At 34.8% G+C, this 24,476-nt stretch overlaps 1 protein-coding gene and 1 long non-coding RNA gene across 2 annotated transcripts in view; one reads left to right on the forward strand and one right to left on the reverse strand.

Annotated features, from left to right (window-relative positions):
• LOC148617314 (uncharacterized) lies at positions 1–20,929 on the reverse strand. Its single transcript, XM_088584933.1, has 6 exons — positions 20,881–20,929; positions 10,360–11,975; positions 8,872–9,006; positions 6,999–7,177; positions 5,128–5,765; positions 1–3,068 (listed from the first exon to the last, which is right to left on the reverse strand). Exons 2-6 carry the CDS (start codon positions 11,940–11,942, stop codon positions 2,403–2,405), a joined length of 3,201 nt encoding a protein of 1,066 aa, XP_088441059.1. The 5' UTR covers positions 11,943–11,975; positions 20,881–20,929; the 3' UTR covers positions 1–2,402.
• LOC148617315 (uncharacterized) overlaps positions 258–24,476 on the forward strand; it is a 27,805-nt gene continuing 3,586 nt past the window's right edge. Inside the window, exon 1 of the long non-coding RNA XR_015922475.1 lies at positions 258–528. This is a non-coding gene — a long non-coding RNA (uncharacterized LOC148617315). The remainder of the gene's footprint in view (positions 529–24,476) is intronic.

The following is a 24,476-nucleotide window of genomic DNA, read 5'->3' on the forward strand; positions in this document are numbered from 1 at the left end:
TTAATGAAGATATTTATTTCATTTGAACTATAAAGATATGATATACCATACATTTTATACAAACGTAATATGGATCTACTACACTTGTATATAATATAGTTTATCCAAGATATCTCTTACCTATCGATTCTAATACATAGTACATAAGATCTTTATATCATATGTAATGTTTTAAATGGCAAATACATATTTAATTTATATATATATAAAATATATGTATTCATTGTGTTAAAATAGTATTTAGATGAATAGCGAAGTGTTTGCCACATGATCTGTAGCAACGTAACAATCGGCGTGCACAGTTACATAGAAACGTCGCCATTCGTTTCTATGTACTTGCAGCCAAAACGCAGAAACAACGTTTACTAAGCTTAACTGTTTCCCTTATATGAGCAAATAAACAAGGAGTAGAGCAAATCAAATGGAAAAAAAGAAGAGCGTCTGAAGAGATAACAAGCCAACTTAAAGCTGGTGGAATCATCGAAAACACCACTTCAAAGAAAGATGAAGGCAGAAATCAGTAGAGATGTATGGATATTATATTTCCTATGAATTTGGATCAGTGTAGCGTATGAAGTTTTCATTTGAAGTCTTCATTTGAATTCGTCATATTAAATATCATGATCAGCATTTAAGTACCAGTCCACATAAAATTCAGACACTACCAATGGTTAAGTGCTTCATGGCGTGGAAAACCCAACAAACAAACGATGCTTTTTCAGTCTACATATGCTATTCATAACGATCATCATTTCTGAATTCAGATTTACACTTTTTAGAAAGTCATACATTTATCTTCCATTAAAATCAACCAAATCAAACCAAATCAAGAACGAAAACTCTTGCAAAATGCCAATATCATGTACAATCTGTATAATTTTTATCTGAAAAGTGCAACAACCAAATGAAAAACTAAGACTGGTTATATGATCAGTAACTGTTTCTGAACAAGAAATAAAACTGAATTGGGTGTGTTTTCATATGCATTAATCCCCTTCTGTCTGGAATTTATAAAGACTGCTACTTAAAGTGTTTTACTTGTGTAGTTTGTTTGGAACGCCTTGTAACCCAGTGCATCACCTGTTTAAGAAAAGTGTAACATTCATCATAACCCTAATTAATAATTATTTATTCATCTGTGTTTCGTGTATATGTTACAACTATATACACAGCTGGAAAACCCAAAGTGCAGTATGAACATAATTGATGAAAACGTACCGCCAATATTTTATATACTTGTATGTAAGATCTACATTTTAAATTTTAGTTATGCGCGTTCACCTATAAAAAATAACGACGTCATCATCATTCAAAATATTTAAACCAGGATGTCCGGTAAGCAGACATTTGATGCGAAATCGACATGGAAAAAAATCTCACGCAGGCAAAAACAGTCTGTGACACTATTAAGCGAGAAAAATGTTCGTTTCTGATATTTTGAAAGAATCTTGCATTTGTTGGTAAAAATTGCAGTTTTGCTGACTGTCTAAAAAGTAGCACAACTTTTGTTCACATTCCGTTTCATCCTCCGTTCACGACCAAACTGTAATACTTGACATAGATTATCGACCTGTTCACGATCTTTTCTCTCGGTTTACAGTGTAACGGGGTGATAACCGGTTTGCTGAAGTTTCAATTAAGTTGAAAATCATTTTCTTGAAGGTCTAGCGGTGGAAATGTAAAAGACAACGTACGGAAGTCAGTCAAAGTTAGCGCCCCTATTAGATGAATCTCAAACTACATGTAATACATCGGCTTACAATTGACAGCGGCATGTATTACAAATACAATTTTCTCTTTACAAAATTCAAAATTTCGATAGAATTCACTTGCTTATACTCCATGTCTTACAGACAAGACGTAACAACAGTATTGAATTTAAAATATGTTGCGAAGGCTTTGCAGAGATATTTAACCAAACAATCTGGTCTTAAAAAAATTAAAATTCAATATATATTAGGTGTTAGGTTGCGGTTCTGTATTCTATTCAGAACAGTTTCCATTTTATTGTGCGGTTATTTTTTGCAGTTCTAGTCAAGGTTCTCTGATGACCCCTTGCTAACTAAATTAAATATTAATCAAGATCGTGCATTTATGATCCAGTGTGCTAGACACGCCAACTGTAGATGAAACATACATGTACGAGACATATTAACTCCATCATACGTTTATAAAAAATAAATGTGCATGTATCTCAGTTTCAGGAAAGTTTTTTTTCTTGGACTAGTCAATACAAACTGTCGACGTTAGAAAAACCTGTATTATAGTTATAAAACGTTGACATTCATATCGTCATAAGATAATTTCTATCACAGAAGTTGTTTGTTAAAATTCAAGTTCACAAAGTAAAATATCACAGATTTGGAAAAATTTGAAAGACAAAAAATAAGTTCATTATATACTCAACGAGCTTGCCTCACAGAAAATACTCTGCAACGACCTTCCTGTTCTGACGTGAACTTGACCAAAGTATGTCCGATCGGGACCCGCCGTACTAATCTATGAGGCGTAAGCATCCTTATTGCTGGTCTTATCTGGGGAACTTGAAGAACAGGCCCAGCGTTCGATGCCACCATGCGCACAACAGGAGCTGTTTGGGAAGATACGAGACCAGACTTATGATAAATTCCGTTTAGATTTGCCTGATAATGCTCCCTGGAGTCTCTCAAGACAGAAGAGTTATTAACATCACTAGGGTTGTTACTAGGGCAGCTAGTGACTGTCTGTGTAGGTTCAGAACTAGGCAAAAACGGAAGCAGATGTTTTCTGGCGACAAGCGAATACAAGGAATGAAAATTGCGAGGATGATATCCTCTGCTCATGGCTTTAAATTGATCTGCTAATACCCAGCTGGTAAGAATGTTGGCTGGATTTCGAACTTCACTGTTTTCTGGTTCTTTTTCATCAATGATAATTTCTTTCTTTGCTTGTTGTTCAAAAATAGAAGACAACTGTTCAAAGATTTCATTTGAGAAAGTCAGTTCATCGCCCTCACTGACTTGGGTTGAGCAATCGAGGACATCAGAGAGTGATTCAACCTCCAATAGTGGCAATTCCGATTCATGTACCTGAAAACCGGAAAGTTCTGTACAAAAGTTGGACTAACTTGTACTTTTATATGAGGAAAGGACGAGGAACAATAAGGGCCATTTTTGACCATGTACATGACTGGCAATTAGAAATTTTATATCATGGAGAAGTTTTTTTTCGCTGTTAAGCCAGCACTCCACAGTTTAGTTTAGTTTCGCACTTTTGGCTAGGGATGAAAAATGACATGAATGGAAACCGGTAGTTGCTATAGTGATTAAAAATGAAGAATCTATTGTTGATAAAACATTTTCTGAAAAAAGGGGACTTTTAAAAGTATTTTGCAATGTTTTATATATATTCAATGTTGAAGGGGCTTTTTTTCAATGACAATTTGACTTCATTGTGAAAGTGAAAGTAAGTCAATTTTTTACCATGCTAAATTTAATAAGTGGATTACAAAGTGAAATAGCTCAAAATCTAACCGGCGATGCCCATATGAGGAAGGGGTTTTTGAAGGGAAAAGTTTGAACAGTTTCAGGGATTGAAATAAAAATTTCAGATATTTTGCGGGAAATTTGATATTTTTAAACCTGATTTTATGAACTTTTTTGCAAATTTTCGCATATTTTTGCATGGTTTCTATGGTAACCCTATATGCTGTGGGTAATTTTTTTTCAGAAAATTTTTACTGCATCCTGAAGGCCTTGGCTTGAGCTATTTCTAGATATATAGATTTACAGATGCTTGACAATTTTTTAAAGTGATAAATGTTACAAAGCATCAGATTACAAGACCAAAATCAGGCAGTTCTACAATACTGTGGAGTGCTGGCTAAGAATGTTAAATGAATTATTTAGTATGTTCTACCACATTTATAAACATATCATCTTTCAATTATTGAAAAATGTGATGTACTAAATAATCACATTTCCACCATATTTTCCGAAATTGGTCAATTTTGTCCTTATCATTTCAATTTTTGAGTGTCTTCCCAAACTTGACCCAAAATTTTTGTCAATGGTTTCTAAATGCGACTTTTTTAGGAGTCCAAATCAGTTTAGATATCCCTGGGCCACGATGGCGGATACCTTTGAAAATAACAAATTTTAATCTGTTTGTTTTTGGCAGATTTTCTGCCCCATAATATTGAAAGTTGATAAAATGGTGAAAATTTAAAACCGCATTAAAACAATTAATCGTTCATTAAACAATGCATATCACATTTTTGGCATTTACTTCAAACTTATTTTTTTTTCTCGTAAAATAGTGGACCAAATGTGGCCCTTATCGTACGAAGTCCTTTATTTATTCACATTATTATTTGTGATCATCGGCCAAATTTTATATTTAGTTTAGACTTATCCGACAAAACATTTCATTACTGAATGCACCATCAGTTTTAGAACTCTGAATAAGTCCAGTTCGAAAAATAAAATTATAAGTTATAAATCGCCATGTAAAGCTGTATAAGTCATTGTGGTTGTAAATTACCCATTCCAGAAACAAATGTGTATAAAGAGGATTGTTTCAACACCTGAGTCAAGTCGGCACTAATTTCAAATGTACATTGACTCGATGATTCATTAAAATAAAACAGAGAGGATAATTTTCAATCATATGATAGATTCAATGTTAAGGAACCTATTAGTGCAGTTTTCAATTCATTCATCTAGAAATCATTGGACCATAGTTCCATTTGAATGTATAAGGATACACGGGTATTGCAATTTTCGGGTAAAACAGACAGACGGACAATGAGTAATAATGAAAACACGAACCATATCCAGAAAATGTCGACCCCCCCCCCAAAAAAAAAAACCCCCAAAAAAACTGGCAGATGATGATATACCCCAATTGCAAAACTTTTGCTGTTATTAATTCAATAAATATACAAGAGGTTTAGTTTCTATGGAAATCGACATACTGAAATGGAAACATATTTTATTTCATTTTTATGGTACAAACGTACAGGCACTAGATAGACAAAGTACATATACAAATTCAAAAAAAATACAATTAACAAAAACAAAAAAAAAAAACCAAAAAACACTCAGTTCAATTGTAGTTTCAACAGTACAATGATATCAACTATCTTACCTGGTCTAAAAGCTCCTGTGAGAACTGGTTCTCGTCATTCTCATCGTCTTCACCGAGACCGCATATGTCGTCAAAATTTCCATTGCCAGGTGCGTTGGATTTGCTACTTTCTTCCTCCTCATTTGTAAGATCATGCAAGACGTCTTCAAAGCTTCTGGTAGCTAATGGAGCACCGCATACACCAACCTTACGTTCGTTTTCTAGATACTGTAAATCCAGCAGGACCTCTGCCAACTGCTTTGAAACAACATCACGTGAGAACTTGAGGTCTTCCGTTGATTTTCCGTTGATTAAACGTTTGACAATGGTACCAAAAGCTTCTTTAACAAATTCTTGTTGCTTTTTCTTCTTGCGCTCGTAAATCTTGTATATTTTGTCCTTTGAGTCCAAAATGCTCTGATAAAGAAATTTCCTGTAGTATTTTACCTGGTCAAGTCCATCTGCAGATTTAATCTCTCCCTTTCTCAGTTTTGGTATTTCTAAAGTTGTCAGTTTTTTGTACTCACTTGGTGATACCTCGTAAAAGTATTTAAGCCAGCGTTTGAGTTCTTCATCCTGTTCCGAAGATGAAAGGGAAAGAAACTTCCCCATGGCAGGACAAGGTACACACTCTGCCTCGTCGCTTGGGAATTTCATATCTACGTGAAATATGGTATAAGGAGATTATTGGGCAAAGCAAAACATCACCCACACAGCCAGTCACATATATATTAAAGAAATTAATTGTGGCTGAACTTAATTTATGAAAGGCACAATTAAAAACGAGGTTAATACTACAAAACAGTTAAAGATTAAGAAGCTAGACCTAGGGTAAAGGACATAACTCTTGAAATCAGTGATGTACTTGTATCAAATTTAATTTCACCAAAGCCTATCAAGCTTTGATTTGAAACAGAATGAAATCAGTTCAAGTTACTTTGATGCTTACATGACATTGATGTAAAATGCTGAATACAAACGTTCCAATTATTTGTAAGAGTTGTGTCCCTTACTCTAGGTCTATCTCCTCAAGAGTCGATATAATTGATAAAATCAAAAGTGCAAAGAAAGATATATCCGTTATCTCTTCATCTTGCTTGTAAATACATCAACAAAATTCCTTTCTCTTATCAAGATACTTATTTCTGAGTCATAAAACCAAGTAGAGCCATTGTGTAAAAGTCTTTGTAAGAATCAAGCCAATTGCGAAAAATCTTCAACATGAACGCCAAAAACCCTGTACGATCTGACAATATAATTTTATGAATCATTAAGGCAGTCATTCAACTTGAAAAGACCACTACATGTATCTGCATGATCCTGGAGTAAGAAAATTGGGTTTTTGACACGTATCTGCCTCTGAAATCTTCATTTACAGTGCATTTCAATGAAATCGTAACTAATTTTACAAAAATAATATGGAAAATTTTGTCTTTAATCCTTGGTTCTAATTCTACAAATAGTAAATTTTCACTCTGTTTCATACCATGTTTCACCCACTGCCTGATTTTGACCAAGACTGACACTAAATTAAGGATACATTTGTCAGATTTTCGGACTGTTCTGTTTCTTTACGCAGTGACCCCTAATTTTCTTTTCATAATTTCATTAAACACACATTAAAGTGTCGTTTGGGTAGTTTTAATTAAGCTACGGAAAGTCTAGAGAAATTCTATTCCAACAAAAAAAAATTAAATGATTATATCGAAAAACGAGGGCACTCACCCATCTATTTTTTCTTCTTGTTTTGTTCTAGCATTGAATATTTTAAAAGATTTCACAACCATCAGAAGTCATTGATATTCTTAAATCTTAAATCTTATTAACAAAGTATAAATTTAGATTAAACATTTTCAGCACAATTTCCCGTGACATGTAGCTAACAAACTTACCAAGGAATTGTCGAACAGACAAAGAATGCTTGTTTTCATCTCTGGTAGCGTTGCTAGCTCTGTTGAAATACCGTAATTTGTCCTTAGAATCAAGCTCCGACCAAGCCTTTCGCATCAAATTATCTAGGTCTTGATTACTTAAAGTGGAGTTAAGCTGTTGAAAGTGACGTCGCTGTTCACTGCAAGTAAGTCGCGTCTTATATAAGAAATTATATAAATGAAAAGCTTGACAGTACTTCAATACTGCGCGTTAGTTAACAGTGGGTATCCAAAATGTGTGTGTGTGTGCTGGGCGGGGGGGGGGAGGGGGGGGGGGTTCAGGGGTTAAAGTCACTTCACTTTTGTTGGAAAATTATGTTTCGTGCAAAATTAAGGCAAAAATAAGTTGTATTGGGATACCGAGTTATACAATACTATACAATACCGATTCTAGGCGTTTCTCTCTGGAACTTCGAAATTCCAATCTAAACCTCTAACTTAAATAACATGTGGTCAAGCGGGTTCCCACTGGTTTTATAAAGAAGAAACTCATTTTCAACAATAATTGATTCATAAGAGGTGAAATTGGACCAAACCCGCAAGACATTTATGAACCACTGAACAAAGTGCAGGGGTTTAGATCCACACCACTTAACTTGAACCTAATTATAAATGCGCCATAATTCGAGAAATATTTTTAACACATCTACTTTAGATAAGATCTATAGAGGCAAATATTTTGACATAATTAATAACTAATAATAATAGTACGGCGAAATGGACTAACGGAAGCTTTGAAACGCATATACAGTGTGTGAAGCCTTGCTTTAATTTTCTCACCGAATCGGCAAGGAATTTTCCATTTCAAACTTACAAAAGAGTAATCAAGGGAACCAAGATTCTAGCGGTAATCAAAACATATGTAATCCAGGGACAAAGACCAGACACGGAAAACTGACATACACAACAACTATAATAATACACACAAAGTAACAAAAGCAGATGAGCTATTCGGGCTCCAATAAAAACTGGGAGCATGGACCAGGTGCACCGTTAGGGTAAGCGTCCTCTGCTTTCTAGAACCACCCGCCGAGTTGCTCATAAAAAGTTAAGTCCGGGGTAGTCGAAAGACGAAAGGAAAACTATGACACGTTGAACAAATCAGTTCATGGCGCAAATGGATACACCTAACGATCCACGAGTTCATGATGACGACCATAAAACTTCTGTAGTGATGACTTCAATGTTGTAGTAACATCACCCTGTTCCAGAAGCCTACTTGTTGGAAGTCTACGCGATACAAAAAGTCTGCGTAGGGTTGGCAAGCTCTGGCATAACGTTTGAGTTTTGATATGAACACTCCATACGCAGATGCTGAAGGGAATAAAAATAATGTTTCACTGGCCAGCATGTACAACCCCTTCAGCACGGCATGCCAGCATGACATAAATGTAATAGATAAAACTGCTTCGTCCAGGGTCATTACGATACTGGTCAGGAAACTAGAAAATCTGTGTCAGTTCAATGAACCCCCACTTCCTCATTTTATAAAATGCACCATTTGACCTCAAGACTGACTTGGATCAAAATCTAAAATAGGTGGTGCACAATGGGAATATGTAATAAAGAGTAACATTTCGTTAAATTCTATTAAGTGGTGTATACGGAGAAACGGAAAAGAGATGGATACCTCTCAGTCTCTGCGTAACGGAAGGAAGGAAGTACGGATATCAATATATATCCTACCTAAAAATGGAAGGGGTTAAAATAATCACATGCACCTTAGCAGGCGCTAACCAAATGTATTTTTACTGGCTTTTGGCGAGTTGGCTGGTGAAGGTTTTCACACACTGCATTTTGTTCAAGTCTTCTCCCAATTTTAATAATTCCTTACCTTGACCATAACATACAAGCAAACTTCTCAATTCTAGGATTTTTTAAAAGTTGTTCCTCTTCGGAGTAAGATTTTCTTTTCATTGTTCTGTCCTGTCTACTGGACCGACTATTTTGGGATACATAATTTATGCCACTATAATTTAAAAATTAAATTCCAGGCACAGTTAGTGTTTAAAAAAATATTCACCCTGACTGAGGTAAAACTTGATATATCATGAGGAACATGGATACTGATGAACTGAAATATCCGACTAATTATTGTTCTTTGATAACACCTAAAACTTTTGTACCAATGCAAAAGGCGCATATATTGAATAGGTACACGATCGCATTAAATTCTTGTTAAAAAAACTTTGCATACTTTTCCCATAATTGTAATTAAAATTGATTTTCACAAAAGTTTGAAGTGAAAACCCGGTGGAAGACGATGACCGTGTGATCTCTACAAAAAGCATACTTGTATCCGCTTAACTGTGGTGACAATAATGTGATTAGTGACAGAATTGTGGAAAAGGATGTATAGGTCACTTAAATTATCAAGCTAGCTAACTGTTTATCTGTAGAAAATCTAATCAATTGTAGTTACTTTCATATCCGAAGTTGAATTAAAAATGTATTAACTACGGGGCGCCGAATGGGGCTTGATCTTTTTGTAATCAAAATCAATTTTGTGTACACAAAATTGAATTCCGTCATAACAAAATCACTTTTTGTACTACAAAACTATGTCACACAGACTTGTTTTATGATCACTTCATGTTGTAATTCAATTTTGTGTCACAAAAGTCAATTTTGAGTCACAAAATTCAGTTTTGTTAAACGAAATTCAATTTTGTTAAACGAAATTCAATTTTGTGTCATAAAAATCAGTTTTGTGAGACAAAAGTCTATTTTATGTCTCGAAAGTCAATTTTGTATGGAAATTAGGTTACAGAATCCTTTGGATATACAAATGAATTGTCTATCGTTACGATTTTTGTAAGAAAGCTTCTCATTGGATATAGTAACTGCGGGTCTCGCAGGTTTCCGATTATTTCGAGCAAGGGAATATCATACGGTCAATGCGCTATTCTGCAAAAGTGATACTTTATTATACATGTATATTACTTACTTTTGCTGGATAGCTCATCACCTATATGATATGTCCGTGCTCGAAGTAATTGGAAACCTGCGTCTGCGAGGCCCGCGGTTACTATATCCAATGAGAAACCTACTTACAAAATCGTGATGAGAGAATTCATTTGCATATCCAAAGAATTATGTAAACCAACTTGCATACAAAATTGACTTATGTGAAAAATTCAATTTTGTCTCACAAAATTGAATAAATTGACTTTTGTGACACAAAATTGAAAATTTGTAGTATGTTATAAATTTTGTTAACCTGAACTCATTTTTGTTGAACAAAATTCACTTTTGTCTGTACAAAACTGAATTTTGAGTACAAAACCACAAGAGCCCCATTGGGCGCCCCGTATTAACAAACCTATCACTTTGTTCAGCAACGGTTGTTTTGGTATCTCTCATTCCTGGTCCCTTACCGACCGACGACGCATTTGCAACTCGGGGACTTCTTCTTTTGACCAACGAGTCTTCATCGTCGACGCTTGGAATATATCTCCTTCTTTTAGGAAATGAGATCTTGTCTGATGAACTGGAAACTTTTCTACAACTTTCATTTTTTGGTTTGCTCTGGACATAAGCGTGATCGGCTTTACTACCTGATTGTATGACTGCAGTTCCATTACCCATTTTCTTAATTCTGATCTTTATTCCAGGTTTTTGTTCAGGTTCAGATTTGTTGATTTCATTATTTTGTGCCGTACTTTGAATTTTCATATTACTAAACTCATTCTCTATACCAGAGGCCTCTTTGAGTTTGAATTTAAAATGTTTTGTCTTGATATTCTCACTTCGCTTTGTTTTAATATGAATGGTATTATCTGGTTTTAATATTTGCACATTTTTCTCTTCTTTCTGCCCTATCATTTTTGTCAGATGTTTACATTCTTCATTGTCAATATCTTCTAATAAATCTGACAGAATAGTCGATGCAGATTTACATTTCTCCTTTTTAGGTGGAGTTTGATGCCTTAGTATTATATCTTTGTAAAGCAATTTTAGTTTTTCGTTTTCTGACATTTTCTTCTCTTCTTGAACATAACAGTGTTGAGTATCTTTTAACAATACATTCACCTGCATACCATCTGATTTAGAATCAGATATTCGATTCTTAGAGTCGTCCCGCTTTAACGGGGTATACACGAAGTCAATGTTTTTGCGGATCGACGGACTCTCTCTTTTCTCTTGCAATCTTGCGCTTCTTTTTGGTGTCGTTACTGATGAATTGTTTCCGGTATTTCCTTTCTCACGTTTTACCGGACTAAAATTCCCTGACGTTGAACAACCTTCATTAACTACCTTCGGAAAGTCCGTGAAGATATTTACGACGGTCCTTGAGCATACCAATGAGCGTGATGGGTCTTGGAGCTGTAACTCTGATTCTGTGATACTATCCTCAGATTTAGGCTTTAATTCTAATTTTAATGCACCCCAATCTTCTGAATGTGTCTCATGCGATTTTCCTTCATTTTGCAAAGAGCACCTAACGAATGGAGATTTTTGAGGTGTAAGACGTTTAAATCTTACATTCTGAGGAAATCCTTCCCAAAGTTCGTCTTCCGTCACTTCACTTCGTAGTTTCTTACGTCTTGGGACTTCGGGTTCTTCGTCCTCTTCATACGGACCGTTATCACATATTTTAATTGGGCTGCTTTTGTTGTCAAATGAGATTCTACGCCGTGCAGAGACTTTTTGGGAAATTAAGTCTTCATAATTTTCACTAATACTTTCTGTTGTGCTTTGTGCATCGATAGTGGCAGTTGTGAGACTGATTGTTGGATGTTTATGAAGCTGGAGACCGGTTTGACCATTCATACTTTTGTCTCCCCCAGCACCGTTTTCATTGTTATTCAAACAAGATATTAAAAGTCTTGGTGATTTTCTTGACACAGTTCCTTTCTGTCTTGGTGATCCTAACGAACTATTTGACTTACTTTTTCTATTCATGTCTCAACAGCTTCTTCATTTTTGCTTGACTAGCTAATATAAACAATGGATGATCCGTTTGTGTAAAACGTCATATGTGTGTTGACGTCATTTTTTTTAAAATTACGTCACAAGAGATAAACCTTGACCTTGTTCAAGACGATTATAATATAAGTACACTTCTCCGTCTAAGAATCGGGCAAAATGTATATAAGGTGTGGCACATAAAGGAAAAAACGCAGAGATTTTATTGCATTAATCAATTTTTACTATACCTGATAACCACCAGAAATAACCATCAAAGTGTTTGTAAAATTTGCAACAAGTAAGTTGAGGATGAAGTCCATTTTTTAATGTTTTGTAACGTTCTACAAGATCTTAGAAAAAGATTGTTCTCTGAAATTCTTGACATTGTTCCATCTTTTCATGAATTTGATATTAATGAAAAATTTAGATGTTTGTTCACTTGTGTTGAATATGATATTAATAAAATAATTGTAACTGGTATTTACCATATGTATACTAAAAGGAATGAGCTTTTAAAGCAGAATCAATGAGAGTGCACCACCTCTCTCTCGATCATCTTAATCTCTTATTTATATATGTAAGACTCGGAACCGCGATAGGACGCGGAGGTACGATGGTCGCGCGGAAGTGTGATGGTAGTACGCCGAAGTGCGTTTATGATCACGCTGAACTGCGATGGTTAGACATGATTGTTGACAGCCAATAGCAACGCGGAAATGCGTTGGCCACTACGAGGAGGTGCGGGTTTTTTTAATGCTTCGCTGATATGTTTTGACTATCATGTATATTTTTTTCCGTTGAAACCGTATATATACGATTATCTTAAGATTCGACAGATATGTTATTTGTATACATGCAATCAGAAAAAAAAACTTTGCTTTCATTTCGTTGATACTTCCAACTTCTTAGGAAATTAAAAAAACAAAATTAATAATTTTACTTCATTTGTTTTCCTACACCCAGTGGAAATTTAAAAAAAAAAAACTGGTAGTCTCTTTTTACTCTTTAACATGAACATATTTTTGACTAGCTTAGCTCTAGAACGTTTGTGGATAGCTCTTCTGTATTAGCGTATGAACTACATGTACTACATAGAACACATATGATCGATAGTACCTGTAGAATTTGCAAATACAAATGTAATGTAGTATAAGACGGCGCTTTTTTTCTGCGCGTGTGTCATCCTATACACTGTGGCTAAGGTTATCAAAGAATGATTGATGCTACAAAGGTCTAGATTTGACAGATTAACGGACTGCGCATAATATGAAGAGAAACATGCTAGTCTGGTCCACCGAACTAAATTTGTGTCTTCGACATTCTAATACTAATATATTTGTAATACGATAAAAAAGTTGTCCCGGTAAATCTTTTAATTATATCTATTATAGTTTTTATGATGCATGAAATACGACTATCTGTATCCGCTATCTTTTGTAACTCGCAGCTACAGTTTATGTTTCTCGAATTACCTCGAGTATCGTAACGTATCTTTTAAGTTTTGATACTGCATTAAAGATATGTAAAGTTAACACTCAAAATTAATAATTAAGCATACTACGTTTGTTTATACAGGCAACAATGTACTAGCTACTTTCATGGTTTTCCTTTCAGTTTGTTAGTTTTCTCTGTAACATTGTACGCGCTAATGCACGTAAAATTTCGTGGGGACGTTGAATGGGGTATACCAACGCACTTCCGTGCATTTGCGTTAGACGTCCAACGTACTTCAGCGTTGACCATCGCAGATCAGCGTGACCATCGCACTTCGGCGTCCCCTTCGCACTTCCGAGTCTTACATATATAAATATAATGCTATACATATAATTTATCTTATTCCGATATTATCATGATTATATATATTTCTTAACTACTATGGAGAATGAGGCATATGTGTTTGTAATAATATCAATGATATATAGTTTATTCTCACTGTGTTTAGTATGTTTAGTTCATACATATGTTTGTTTGTTTGTATTGTTTTTATAGCAATCCAAATATCTGGATTTTAACCATTAAAAATTCTGTTCTGTTCTGCAAATTCAAAATCCCATAACCAATCTTAGTTTTTTCAGTTGGTTGTTGCGTTTTTGTGATAAAAAAATATTTAGATAGTACACCAAATAAGCATTTTGAAAGAATTATCGTTCTTGATTTTGTTTCATTTGGTTGATTTTAGTATGAGATGAACGTATCATTTTCTAAAAAGTGCAGGTCTGAATGCAGAAATGATTATCGGTAAATGAAAGTATAGCATATGTGGACTGTAAAAGCATCGTTTGTTTGGTGGATTTTTCTACACCAAGAATCACTTTACTATTGGCAGTGTTTGAATTTTATTTGGACTTGTACTTTAAAAAATCTAACGTAACGAAACAAAGCCATGATGAATTTCTCTTGAAAGTGGACCAATGGCTTGTAAGTCTCGGTCTATTTTTTTTATTTAATCCGGAATTTCTACCATTGTTAGCATTCAAAACTAACCGAAGACCTATTTGTGCTTAGTCTAGTACTGCTGGGTACATTGATATGATCATAGTTATATTTTAATTGTTGTTCCCAAACTGTAAAAATAGTTTTTAAGAGTCATAGTTTTATCATCATATTGTCGCATAAGAGGTTTTCATTGATATGATTGTAGTCCTTACGCTGCGTATAACCCTCAGGAACAAACGCCTCCCATGCTTTGAGGGACCCCTTCTTGCGAATTCACAGGGTCTCGAGACGAGATTTACAAAACATAATGTCCACAATCTTAACTTCTTGATGAAAGTTTAATGTCGTATATAAGGCATGATAGAAAACGATGTTTCATACTCAAATAATGCAGTCTAAATGTGCTATCAAAGCTTGTAAATATTGACCCCCCCCCCCCCCCCCAACCCACCAAAAAAAAAAAAAAAAAAAAAACAACTACAAAAAAAAACAAAAACAAAAAAAACCCATAAAACTGATTAACAAATGACAGCGGCGGATCAAGCGAAAAGTAAAGGGTTCTAAGCTATTATTTGCGAATTTTTGCCAAAATTTTGCATGAAATCAACAAGATTTTCCGAAAAGGGGACTTTTTATAAAACATAGTAGTTTTGGAAAGGCACCCCTGATTTGTACTACAACTTGGTGATATTTTTGTTCTAGGTATGTTACCATGGCTACTAGGTTTTATGTCAGTATTTATTAATGCACTATAAATTAAATGAACTTCCACATATCAAGGATAAGAAAAATATGTACTTTTTATGAAAAAAAAAGACCAAAGACAAAACACAAATTAAATTTACTTTAAATTTCTGTTTTGACTGCCTCAAAACAGCTTTATTTCAACAACATGAGACCAAATTTTCAAAATAGACCTAACTGTATAGTACTGCCTTGTGTATACGCGTCGGCCGGGAGTCGAACCCAGATCGCTTGCTTTAAAGCAATCATGGTAACCGTTACATCACCGACGCTACATGTCTCGCTGATTTTGACGAAACGGAATTCAGGATATAAAATATCGATATTATAACCGTCCAAATTAAAGGCAAAAAATGGTGTGTAAATAGTGTGGCTGGGGCATACGAAAATGTTCATCTAAAAACGCCGAGTACTTCTGATTGTCATGCACAAAACACAATACTCCATTCTAAATTTGTAAATTATAATAAAATGTGACGTCGGGTATTTTACAAGAAAAATGTTATCTGAAATGATGTATCAATAATGTATAAATTAAGAAACAGAATTTTGATCAGGTGACTTGCGTTTCCATGGAAGACTGTCTTTAAAGTCAAGGGATAAAAACGAAACTATACCGACTGCGTTGGAAAAAGATGAAGCACACAAGAATTTTGTGCAAGTGTTGGTGCACATTGCATTATGTATTCTACTCGATATTCGATATAGGAGGAAATTTGGAATTGCGAGCGAATTTCTTGTTGTATAAAGCACAAGTATGGTGGTAGAAGTATTGTGCTGTAAAATTTGAATAGTAACCGTAGTTTTCTTACTAGCAGCAAGTGAACTCAAGCGGAACTTATTTTCAGCCTTTCTAGTTACACCATAGAAAAACCTCGGAGGCACTATAGGTTACAGACCACCAATTCAACCAATGAGCATTTGGAACGTACGCAAAAATAGTTCTACGCAGAAATTACCCCTGTTCCTCATAGTGCTGTGAAAAAAAGTTCTCATCTTCTTTAAAAAATTTAAACAGTTTCTGAAAGGAAAAAAACATTTCTGTACATTTTATAGGTGCATTTTGCTTCTTGTGATGTGAAGCCTAATCTCCATGATTTCTAAATATACCCCTATCTTGTGAAAACACTGGGATTTCCCATGCTATTTATAGACCCTTCACTTCCAGTGACTAGTACTGCACTGCAAGTCTGCTAACCCCACATGCCACTCTGAGGATTGTGAGCTGACATATGTAGAATCATGCTGATATATACTCCTCTGCAGGTTAAAGGTAAAGTCCAGAGAAGCCATTGAATATTGTGAAATTAGCATAGAAGCCTATGGGAAGTGGAATTAGTGGTTTCTAGCCTATAGGCGAAAGAATCTGTCCGTAATTTGACCGATCCGATTCTTAAAATATTTCGGGGCAAGGGTAATCAAAGCTCGGCGTTGCTCTTGTTATTTCAGAATTTGTTCTAAAGGGAAAATGCTTTAAATGCAAAGCAAAGCGAAGCATAAAATATTTTTATTGCCTACAGCCACTGGCACGGAGTCTTCTATTTTCATGGAATTTGTGCGATTTTCAACAATTAGCAAAAGATTTCTGTTGGTCTTGTTTTATGGTTTATGTAACCTATAGTAAAACATTCGTATATGCATATGAGAGTGAAACCCCCTTTAATACTCGGTACTTTGCCTAAGGACCACTCGGCACTCAGGACATTGAGTACCGTACCCTGAATCTTAAGAAAATAGTACTCGGTACTCCAAATAGTTCGTATTTGGTTCTCAATGCTTACAGTACATTAAGCAGTACTCGGTACAATTTTACTGTTAATTTCAAAAGTTACTAGCATATCTAATGATTCGTTAAATTCCGCTGGAGTTTAATTTTTTTCAACGTTATTTTGAAATGTTGAAACAACCACCAACAACGATCAATGACAACAAATGTACACTGAGATACAAAATTAAGACATGAAATAAGCCCTCAAACTAGGACATTGTACGGGTGCTTACTGATTTACAAAAGCAAGGATATGGAACCAACCATGAAAAGTTCAGACAATTCATTGAAATAAATACCAGTAATACATGACAAAATACCCTCTAAAGTGTATGCACACTCCACCAACTGATCAGAAATGCCGATTTGGTATTGAATTTCCTATAAAAGGCCATACTAGTATTTAAGGTATATCCCTTCTGCCCTATCTGCACTAAAAATTGTACCCCTAGTCGGCACACGTGTCGCCGGAAATTATGCTCACAATTAGATTATGTTGGGCAAGGCGAAAATAAGTATAATTGCCAGTTGTCAACGATGATATTTAATTCTGCAATAAAGGACACGAATTATAAATGGAGTGAAAACAATGAATAACATATGAAATATTCCGCCGTTAAATTCAAATATCAATTATTTTACAAAGATTATTACAATTGACTAACCTGCAATAAAGGATGTCGATAAGACAATCCACTCAGGTGAAAGTCGAAGTGCAGAATGACAATTTAATAAAAGAAAAGTCCGTGCAGCGGGAACCTGTTAGCGGAGAGCGGTCCAGTCAACCGTCACATGATGATTACAATAACAATGACTATGATTATGAGATGAAGATGGAATGTATAGGAATATACTCAAAAGTAAATAAGATAATAAACGAAAGTATATTTAGGTATTATATAACAACCAAAAATATACCAAAATATATATAAATATTTATACTGTGACATTGTCCCCCCTCAAGAACGAAAATTCGTCCTCGAATTCAAATCAGGTTACATGTTACTGTATAGGTGGCAAGGCTTCGCTACACAGGAACAGTGTAAAATTATAAAGCATACAAAATAAATACATAACAAAATATCTAAACGCTCGCCAGTCTATGTTCGTTTTCAGCAATAACGTTAGTTATATGATCAAACCATTTCTGCCCGACATCCGGGGAAGGATGGACACCATCAATCAGCTTAGTATATTCATAGCGTATTTTCCCGTTTTGACATCTCTGGTGAATGTAATGATGTAATAACGGTGTTGCCACCTGATTCTTAACGTTCAATGCAAAATCTTTTGGTTAAGAGCCAACAAAACAGCATTAAGCCGTTCTTGCATCTTAAGGTATTGGGTCTCATAAGCCAAATATAAAGTTTTACCAACAGATAATCTATGAGTGTTCCATTTCTCAAAGTTTTTGGTAACTATAGTTGCGAAAACTACATGATGACCCATATTCCTGATCCTATTAGACACCATCTCAAGTTTACCCATATAAGTTTTAACGATAACTTCCTCATCAACAACTGTATCAATGTAAGATTCCTCATACTTGGAGTTCTTATCCCTTACCAATTCACATACATCAGGAATACCACAAACAAAATAAACTATCTTTATTCGTTGGGTTAAACTAAGATGTCTCTCAACGTCTTGGAAAATCCTTAAAATTTTTCCACCCGGATATATAAATACACCACCACAAGCTAAACTTTGTAAACATCTACCACGACTTGAGCAATATACTAAAGAATTCATATCTGAAATAAACAGATTAACCCCACTAAAAACAACTGTTAACATATAACAAAAGATTATGAGTAAACGTAGAAGAGTACAGAGGGTGGCAAGGCCTCGCAACTGCCCCATTACATTTAAAACTATTTATAATACATAAAATCACCATAGCGATGGTCAAAGTTGGGCAACGCCTAAAAACATTTTTGTAACTTTTTTTTGTGTCCGATTTCGAATTTTTTTATTTCATTGGATTCTTCATTGGATTCCTCACTAATAATTCTGCCTGCATTTTTCAGATTTCGGATATCTCTTACGGTTTTCGAGTTAAAAGGGGTCCAAAAGGCCACACCATAATAAATCATTTTTTTGTTTTTGGTCCGATTTGAAAAAAAAACTTCAAAAAATATTTTTGCAATATTTGTATTGCTTATTATATTTTTTAGCTAAAATAATTGTCAAGAGGTAAATAGACGATCATGAAATACGTTGATTTTACAATATTTCACTAGCGAATGTGCAAGCACGTGTCTACACATTTCAAACTACTTTGATGCAGGCACGCTGATCCCGATTTCACCAGGACATCATTGCATATGAACAGACAATATGCGCGCGGGGGGTGGGGGTGGGGGGGGGGAGCTTTCTTTTTCCTGTTTTCTTTTCAACGTTTCTTTCATTATTTTATCAGATTTGCTTTAATCATATTTTTTTGTATTCATTACGTCCACAGTCGTAGTAATTTAATCTAGTATCGTAACTTTTCAATGCTTTTTATTGTTTTTTAAAATTGACGTTAAAAGAGTTTTTGCGTCGCAAAACAGAACGTTATTTTGGAAACGTCAAAAATGCGCTTTGTGACATTTTTGTTGGACACGGTTTTACGTATATATATATATATATATATATATATATATATATATATAACCCATTTGTAAAGCGAAAGAAAAAATGAAATGATAAAACCATAGAGGAGGTTAAATACATTTTTAAGTATATAAAGAAATCGACTCAACACTATTTGCCTTTTTGAACAATTCGTTCGAATGGTGTACGCGTGAATAAATAAAATATACAAATTTTAGATGTTGTGACATTTTGGTTAGACACAGACAAAATGCTGCGCTTAGATACATGTTCAACGAAATACCATTATTTTTAGAATATACTATCTGCAGCATATAAACATACAAAATTCAAAATTTCATAGTTATTAGTTCACTCAAAGCTAACGAAAAAAGCTTTTGATAAGGACTGGGTAGCACGCAACGTGTAGAAAACGTCTGGAAAAAGACAACGTGACATCACAACATACGTGCGTATTTATCTACTATTAGACAATAAAACTCTTTTTTTTTTTTTAGAATAAACATGATATTTTGAATATTTATACAGTCCTTTAAGCATGAATATACTTTGGTAAAAATACTATTCGTTGTTATATTTTACAACTGTAAGCAAGGACGTAAGCAAGAAAGTAGCCAATGGCCAACGTCGAAAAAATTCAGATTTGTGACATAATTGAAATACGGACAAAAAGGCTTTTAACAAAAAGACTGATTGAACATTTTATATATAATTTCATTAGGGTTATTTAATAAATTGCCAAAATAGTTAATAAAAATCCCGATTTAAAAAACTGTTCGCATAACTTAAAAAAATGTCTAATATTTTGTCTTCGAATCGGTTTCTTTCGATTTTTACAATGTTTTATCAAAATAAGCCAAGAAACAACTTAGATATATTGGTGAAATGGGAAGCAAGCATTTCTTAATGTTACCCGTCCACATACAAAAATGGACGTTCTTGTGATCAAACAATGCTTTCCCTCCACAATTAACGACATCTTTCAAAGAGTTATGATTGTAATCCTAAAACAACAACCATTTTCGAACATTTTAATATCTATATTGCCTTTGATAACTCCACATTCTAATAGCAATATTTCGGTTTTCGTAACCAGCCCCAGTTCAATCCAATTTGACACCAACAACGTACGCAACGTCAATATGTACCAACACTTGTTCAAAATTCTACAGTATGATTCGTCTTTTTATAATATCATATCTATGATCGTTATTGGGTGGTAAAAAATGTGTAAATATCACATAAATTAGTTGTAAGCTACAAGTAAGCTCGAGTGCTTCTATTTCTGATTCATGTAAACTGCTCTAATAGATACAGAACTTGACAAAAAAAAAAAAAAAACAAAAAACAAAAAAACAAAAAAAACGGAAAAAATTACATATTTACCTTAAGTGAGCAACCTCTCCTACTCACAAAAAGCGTCTCGTCGTCATCGTTGAAACGGAACGTCACAAACATGCGTAAAAATAATTGTCACTAACCGGAACAAGACTGCCATGGTATGTTAGCTAGCAACCTCGGCAGTATCATTTAGTTTCGAAGTCTTGGGTAGAGTAACAAAAAAGTGGTTGTTTTCTATAGGGTGATTTATACATTATTGATATATCATTTCAGATAACATTTTTCTTTTAAAAATGCCCGACGTCACATCTTATTTTATAATTTACAAATTTAGAATGTCCCAGGAACGTAATTTACACACCATTTGCCTTTAATTTGGACGGTTATAGGGTCGATATTTTATATCCTGGATTTCGTTTCGGCAAAATCAGCGTGTCATGTAGCGTCGGTGGTGTAACGGTTAGCATGGTTGCTTTAAAGCGAGCGATCTGGGTTTGACTCCTGGCCGACGCGTATACATAAGGTAGTACAATACGGTTAGGTCATTTTTGAAAATTTGGTCTCATTTTGTTGAAATAAAGCTGCTTTAATGCAGTCCACACAGAAATTTCAGGTGTTTTGTCATAAAAAAGTGCATATTGTTACGGTTTAGGCGCCTTTCAGTCCGAGTTGCTTATTTCAGGATAGGTACATAACCTTTATATGAATAAATAATCTTTCAATACAACAATAACATGACAAAATCAGTAGCCTATTCCTCTAAAACCCAATTTGGTCCTAGTATCCTATCAGTACCTGTTGGTTTTTAAAATAATATAAGCCTACAGAAGGTTTTTTACAACTCATAGAAGGTTATCTGGTGAGTATTCATCTACTAGAAGTTTATTTGGAACTTTGAATGAAATTCTCCCTACGGTATATAATTTCATGTTTGTTTGTTTGTTGGGGTTTAACGTCCGAGCAGCAATATTTCAGCTATATTCAGACAATGACATGACATGGATGATAAAATTAACATGAAATGAAAAAAAGGATGGGTCACAAGGATAATAGGGTCGACAAATTTTGATTGCCACTGGAAAAAGGGGGGATGGGTAAGGTCGGGCAATTTAGCCTCCTGTGGCGGAGCGCAAAGGTTCCTACTCCTATCGAATCGGTATAGAATTTCAACCAAGTTGACAGCTAACAGGGGAAACCCCAAAGGAGGATGACTGATCCAAGCATATGGCTAATTTGCATATGTCAGTAGGTATCATACCATGCCTATCTCAGATGTTCTCTGGTGGTTATCACTCATAGTGATACTAAGCCAAGATTGGTATGGTTCTGTTTTTGACTTCGGAAGGGACTGTTCAAGCAGCTATTGAGATTCAGAATCTTCTTGAAGCCGAAAGTAGGCCTCTTTTATACGCTGATGACATCACCACTGACCAATCAGAATACTTCTTACAAACATGTACAATGTCCCGGTAAAATGTAAGCAGGAATGGCGATCGCAAGTTGTGTTTTCTCCAGAAAGGAAAATGCAATATTTGCTAATAAAAATAATACATATAATGATCTCAACATCTGGTAAGGATACTTTCCTAAGGAACCATAATCATAAATAGCGTCAACTAACCGTATCATTTCAACAGGACGTAAAATTAAGCGTTACGACTTGTAAATCTCAATGTAAACAGACCGAAATAGATCGATAGATATTACTAATCAAGTCAAAATTAAGGTAATATCACTTTCCATGACTAATATGACAATCGTAATCGGGATAAATGCATGAGGGGGTTACCAATTAGTAACAATATTTTTGAAATCCTTGGTGTGTGGAGGTTCAACTCAGTTATAAGTAATTCAGTGATTATTGTTATAAAATCCAGTAGCCATGGTAACATACTGAAAAAAAATATTATTGCGTTTTAGTACAACTCAGGGGTGCCTTTCCAAATCTAACAACCAAATACTATGTTTTATATAAAATCAGGCACTTAGGCACCACCACAGAATGAAAGCATGCATGGCGTAGGTAGAAAAAGGGTAAAAATAATAAGACCCTTTTCGATTCATTCTCTTGCAATTTTAGTTGCAAAAGTTCGTGCAAAATAAGGTATTTTGAAAATCATCTGATGCTGAGGAGAGAACCTAATACGGCAGGGGACTGAAACGTTCCGGATACTATTCTTCATTTAAATTACAGCTGTTTACCATAACATATATTACAACTGTCAATGTATAAATGCTTAACTACATTTAAACAATATACCCACCAAAGTTCAACTTTTAATTTTAGGTTTTACAAAATTTGACGGGGAAACTTTGTATGCAAAACTGTGCGCCTTACTGTAACTCTATGGCACACTCTAAGGCAGGGGAACCAAGGTCTAGCGATAATCAAAAGAATGTAATCCAGGGAGAAAGACCAGACATGGAAAACAGACATACACAACAAAGAACATACAGTAACTAAAATACATACAAAGTAACAAAAGCAAATGAGCAACTCGGACTCCACCAAAAAAACTGGGAGCATGGACCAGTTCTATCGCTGGGATAAGCGTCCTCTGCTTTTCTAGAAACACCCACCGAGTTACTCATAAAAAATCAAAGTCCGGAGTTGTCGAAAGAGGAAAGGAAACGATGACACGTTGAACAAATCACTTTTCGTGGCGCAGATGGAAACACTGTAACGATCCACGAGTTGATGATGACGACCATAAAACTTCTTTAGTGATGGCTTCAATCTTGTAACAACATAACCATGTTTCAGAAGCCTACTTGTTTGAAGACTAGCGCGATACAAAAGTCTGCGTAGTTTCGGCAAGCTCTGGCATAACGTTTGAGTTGTGATATGAACACTCCATACGCAGGTGCTGAAGAGATGTTGCCACAGTTGAAAGAAAAGTTGACAATTCTGAATGAAAAGTCATCACGTTTGTCGTAAAGTTTGGTCACTAGTTTTCCTTTACCATCGATTTCTATGTGTAGGTCAAGATATGAGGCTGACTTCACAGTGTCTATAGTATCCTTTATCTCAAGTTCTTTGTGGTAGATGCGATGTAACAAATCCCCGAAATTAGGATTGTTTAAAGATAATACGTCATCTATATAACGAAAACTGAGATTAAAGGATCTAGCTAAACGATCTTCTTTCTTTCGGATCAGATCAGCTATAAAGTTAACCTCATAAGAGTGAAGGAATAGGTCAGCAAGTAGAGGAACCCAATTTGTTCCCGTTGGAATGCCGACTATTTGAAAAGTTTATCTCATTTGGTTGAAATAAAGCTGTTTTGAGGCTGTCAAAACAGAAATTGAAAGTGAATTTAATTTGTGTTTTGTTTTTTGGTTATTTTTCATAAGATACATACTTTTCTTATCTTTGATGTGTGGAAGTTCATTTAATTTATAAGTGCATTAGTAAATATTGTCATAAACACCAGTAGCCATGGTAACAACCCTAGAACAAAGATATCACCGAGTTGTAGTACAAATCAGGGGTGCCTTTCCAAAACCAACAGCCAACTACTATGTTTTATGAAATATCAAGCACTTAGAAACTAATACAGGGAGATAGCATGGATGGAAAAGGTTTCAAATTGGCCAAAGTAATAGAACCCCTCTCAATTCATTTTTTCTAAAGTTCGAGC

The sequence above is a fragment of the Perna viridis genome, chromosome 5, assembly GCF_037379345.1.
Source record: "Perna viridis isolate PV_CMFRI_1.1 ecotype Kerala chromosome 5, ASM3737934v1, whole genome shotgun sequence".
In the NCBI taxonomy this organism is placed as follows: Eukaryota; Metazoa; Mollusca; class Bivalvia; order Mytilida; family Mytilidae; genus Perna; species Perna viridis.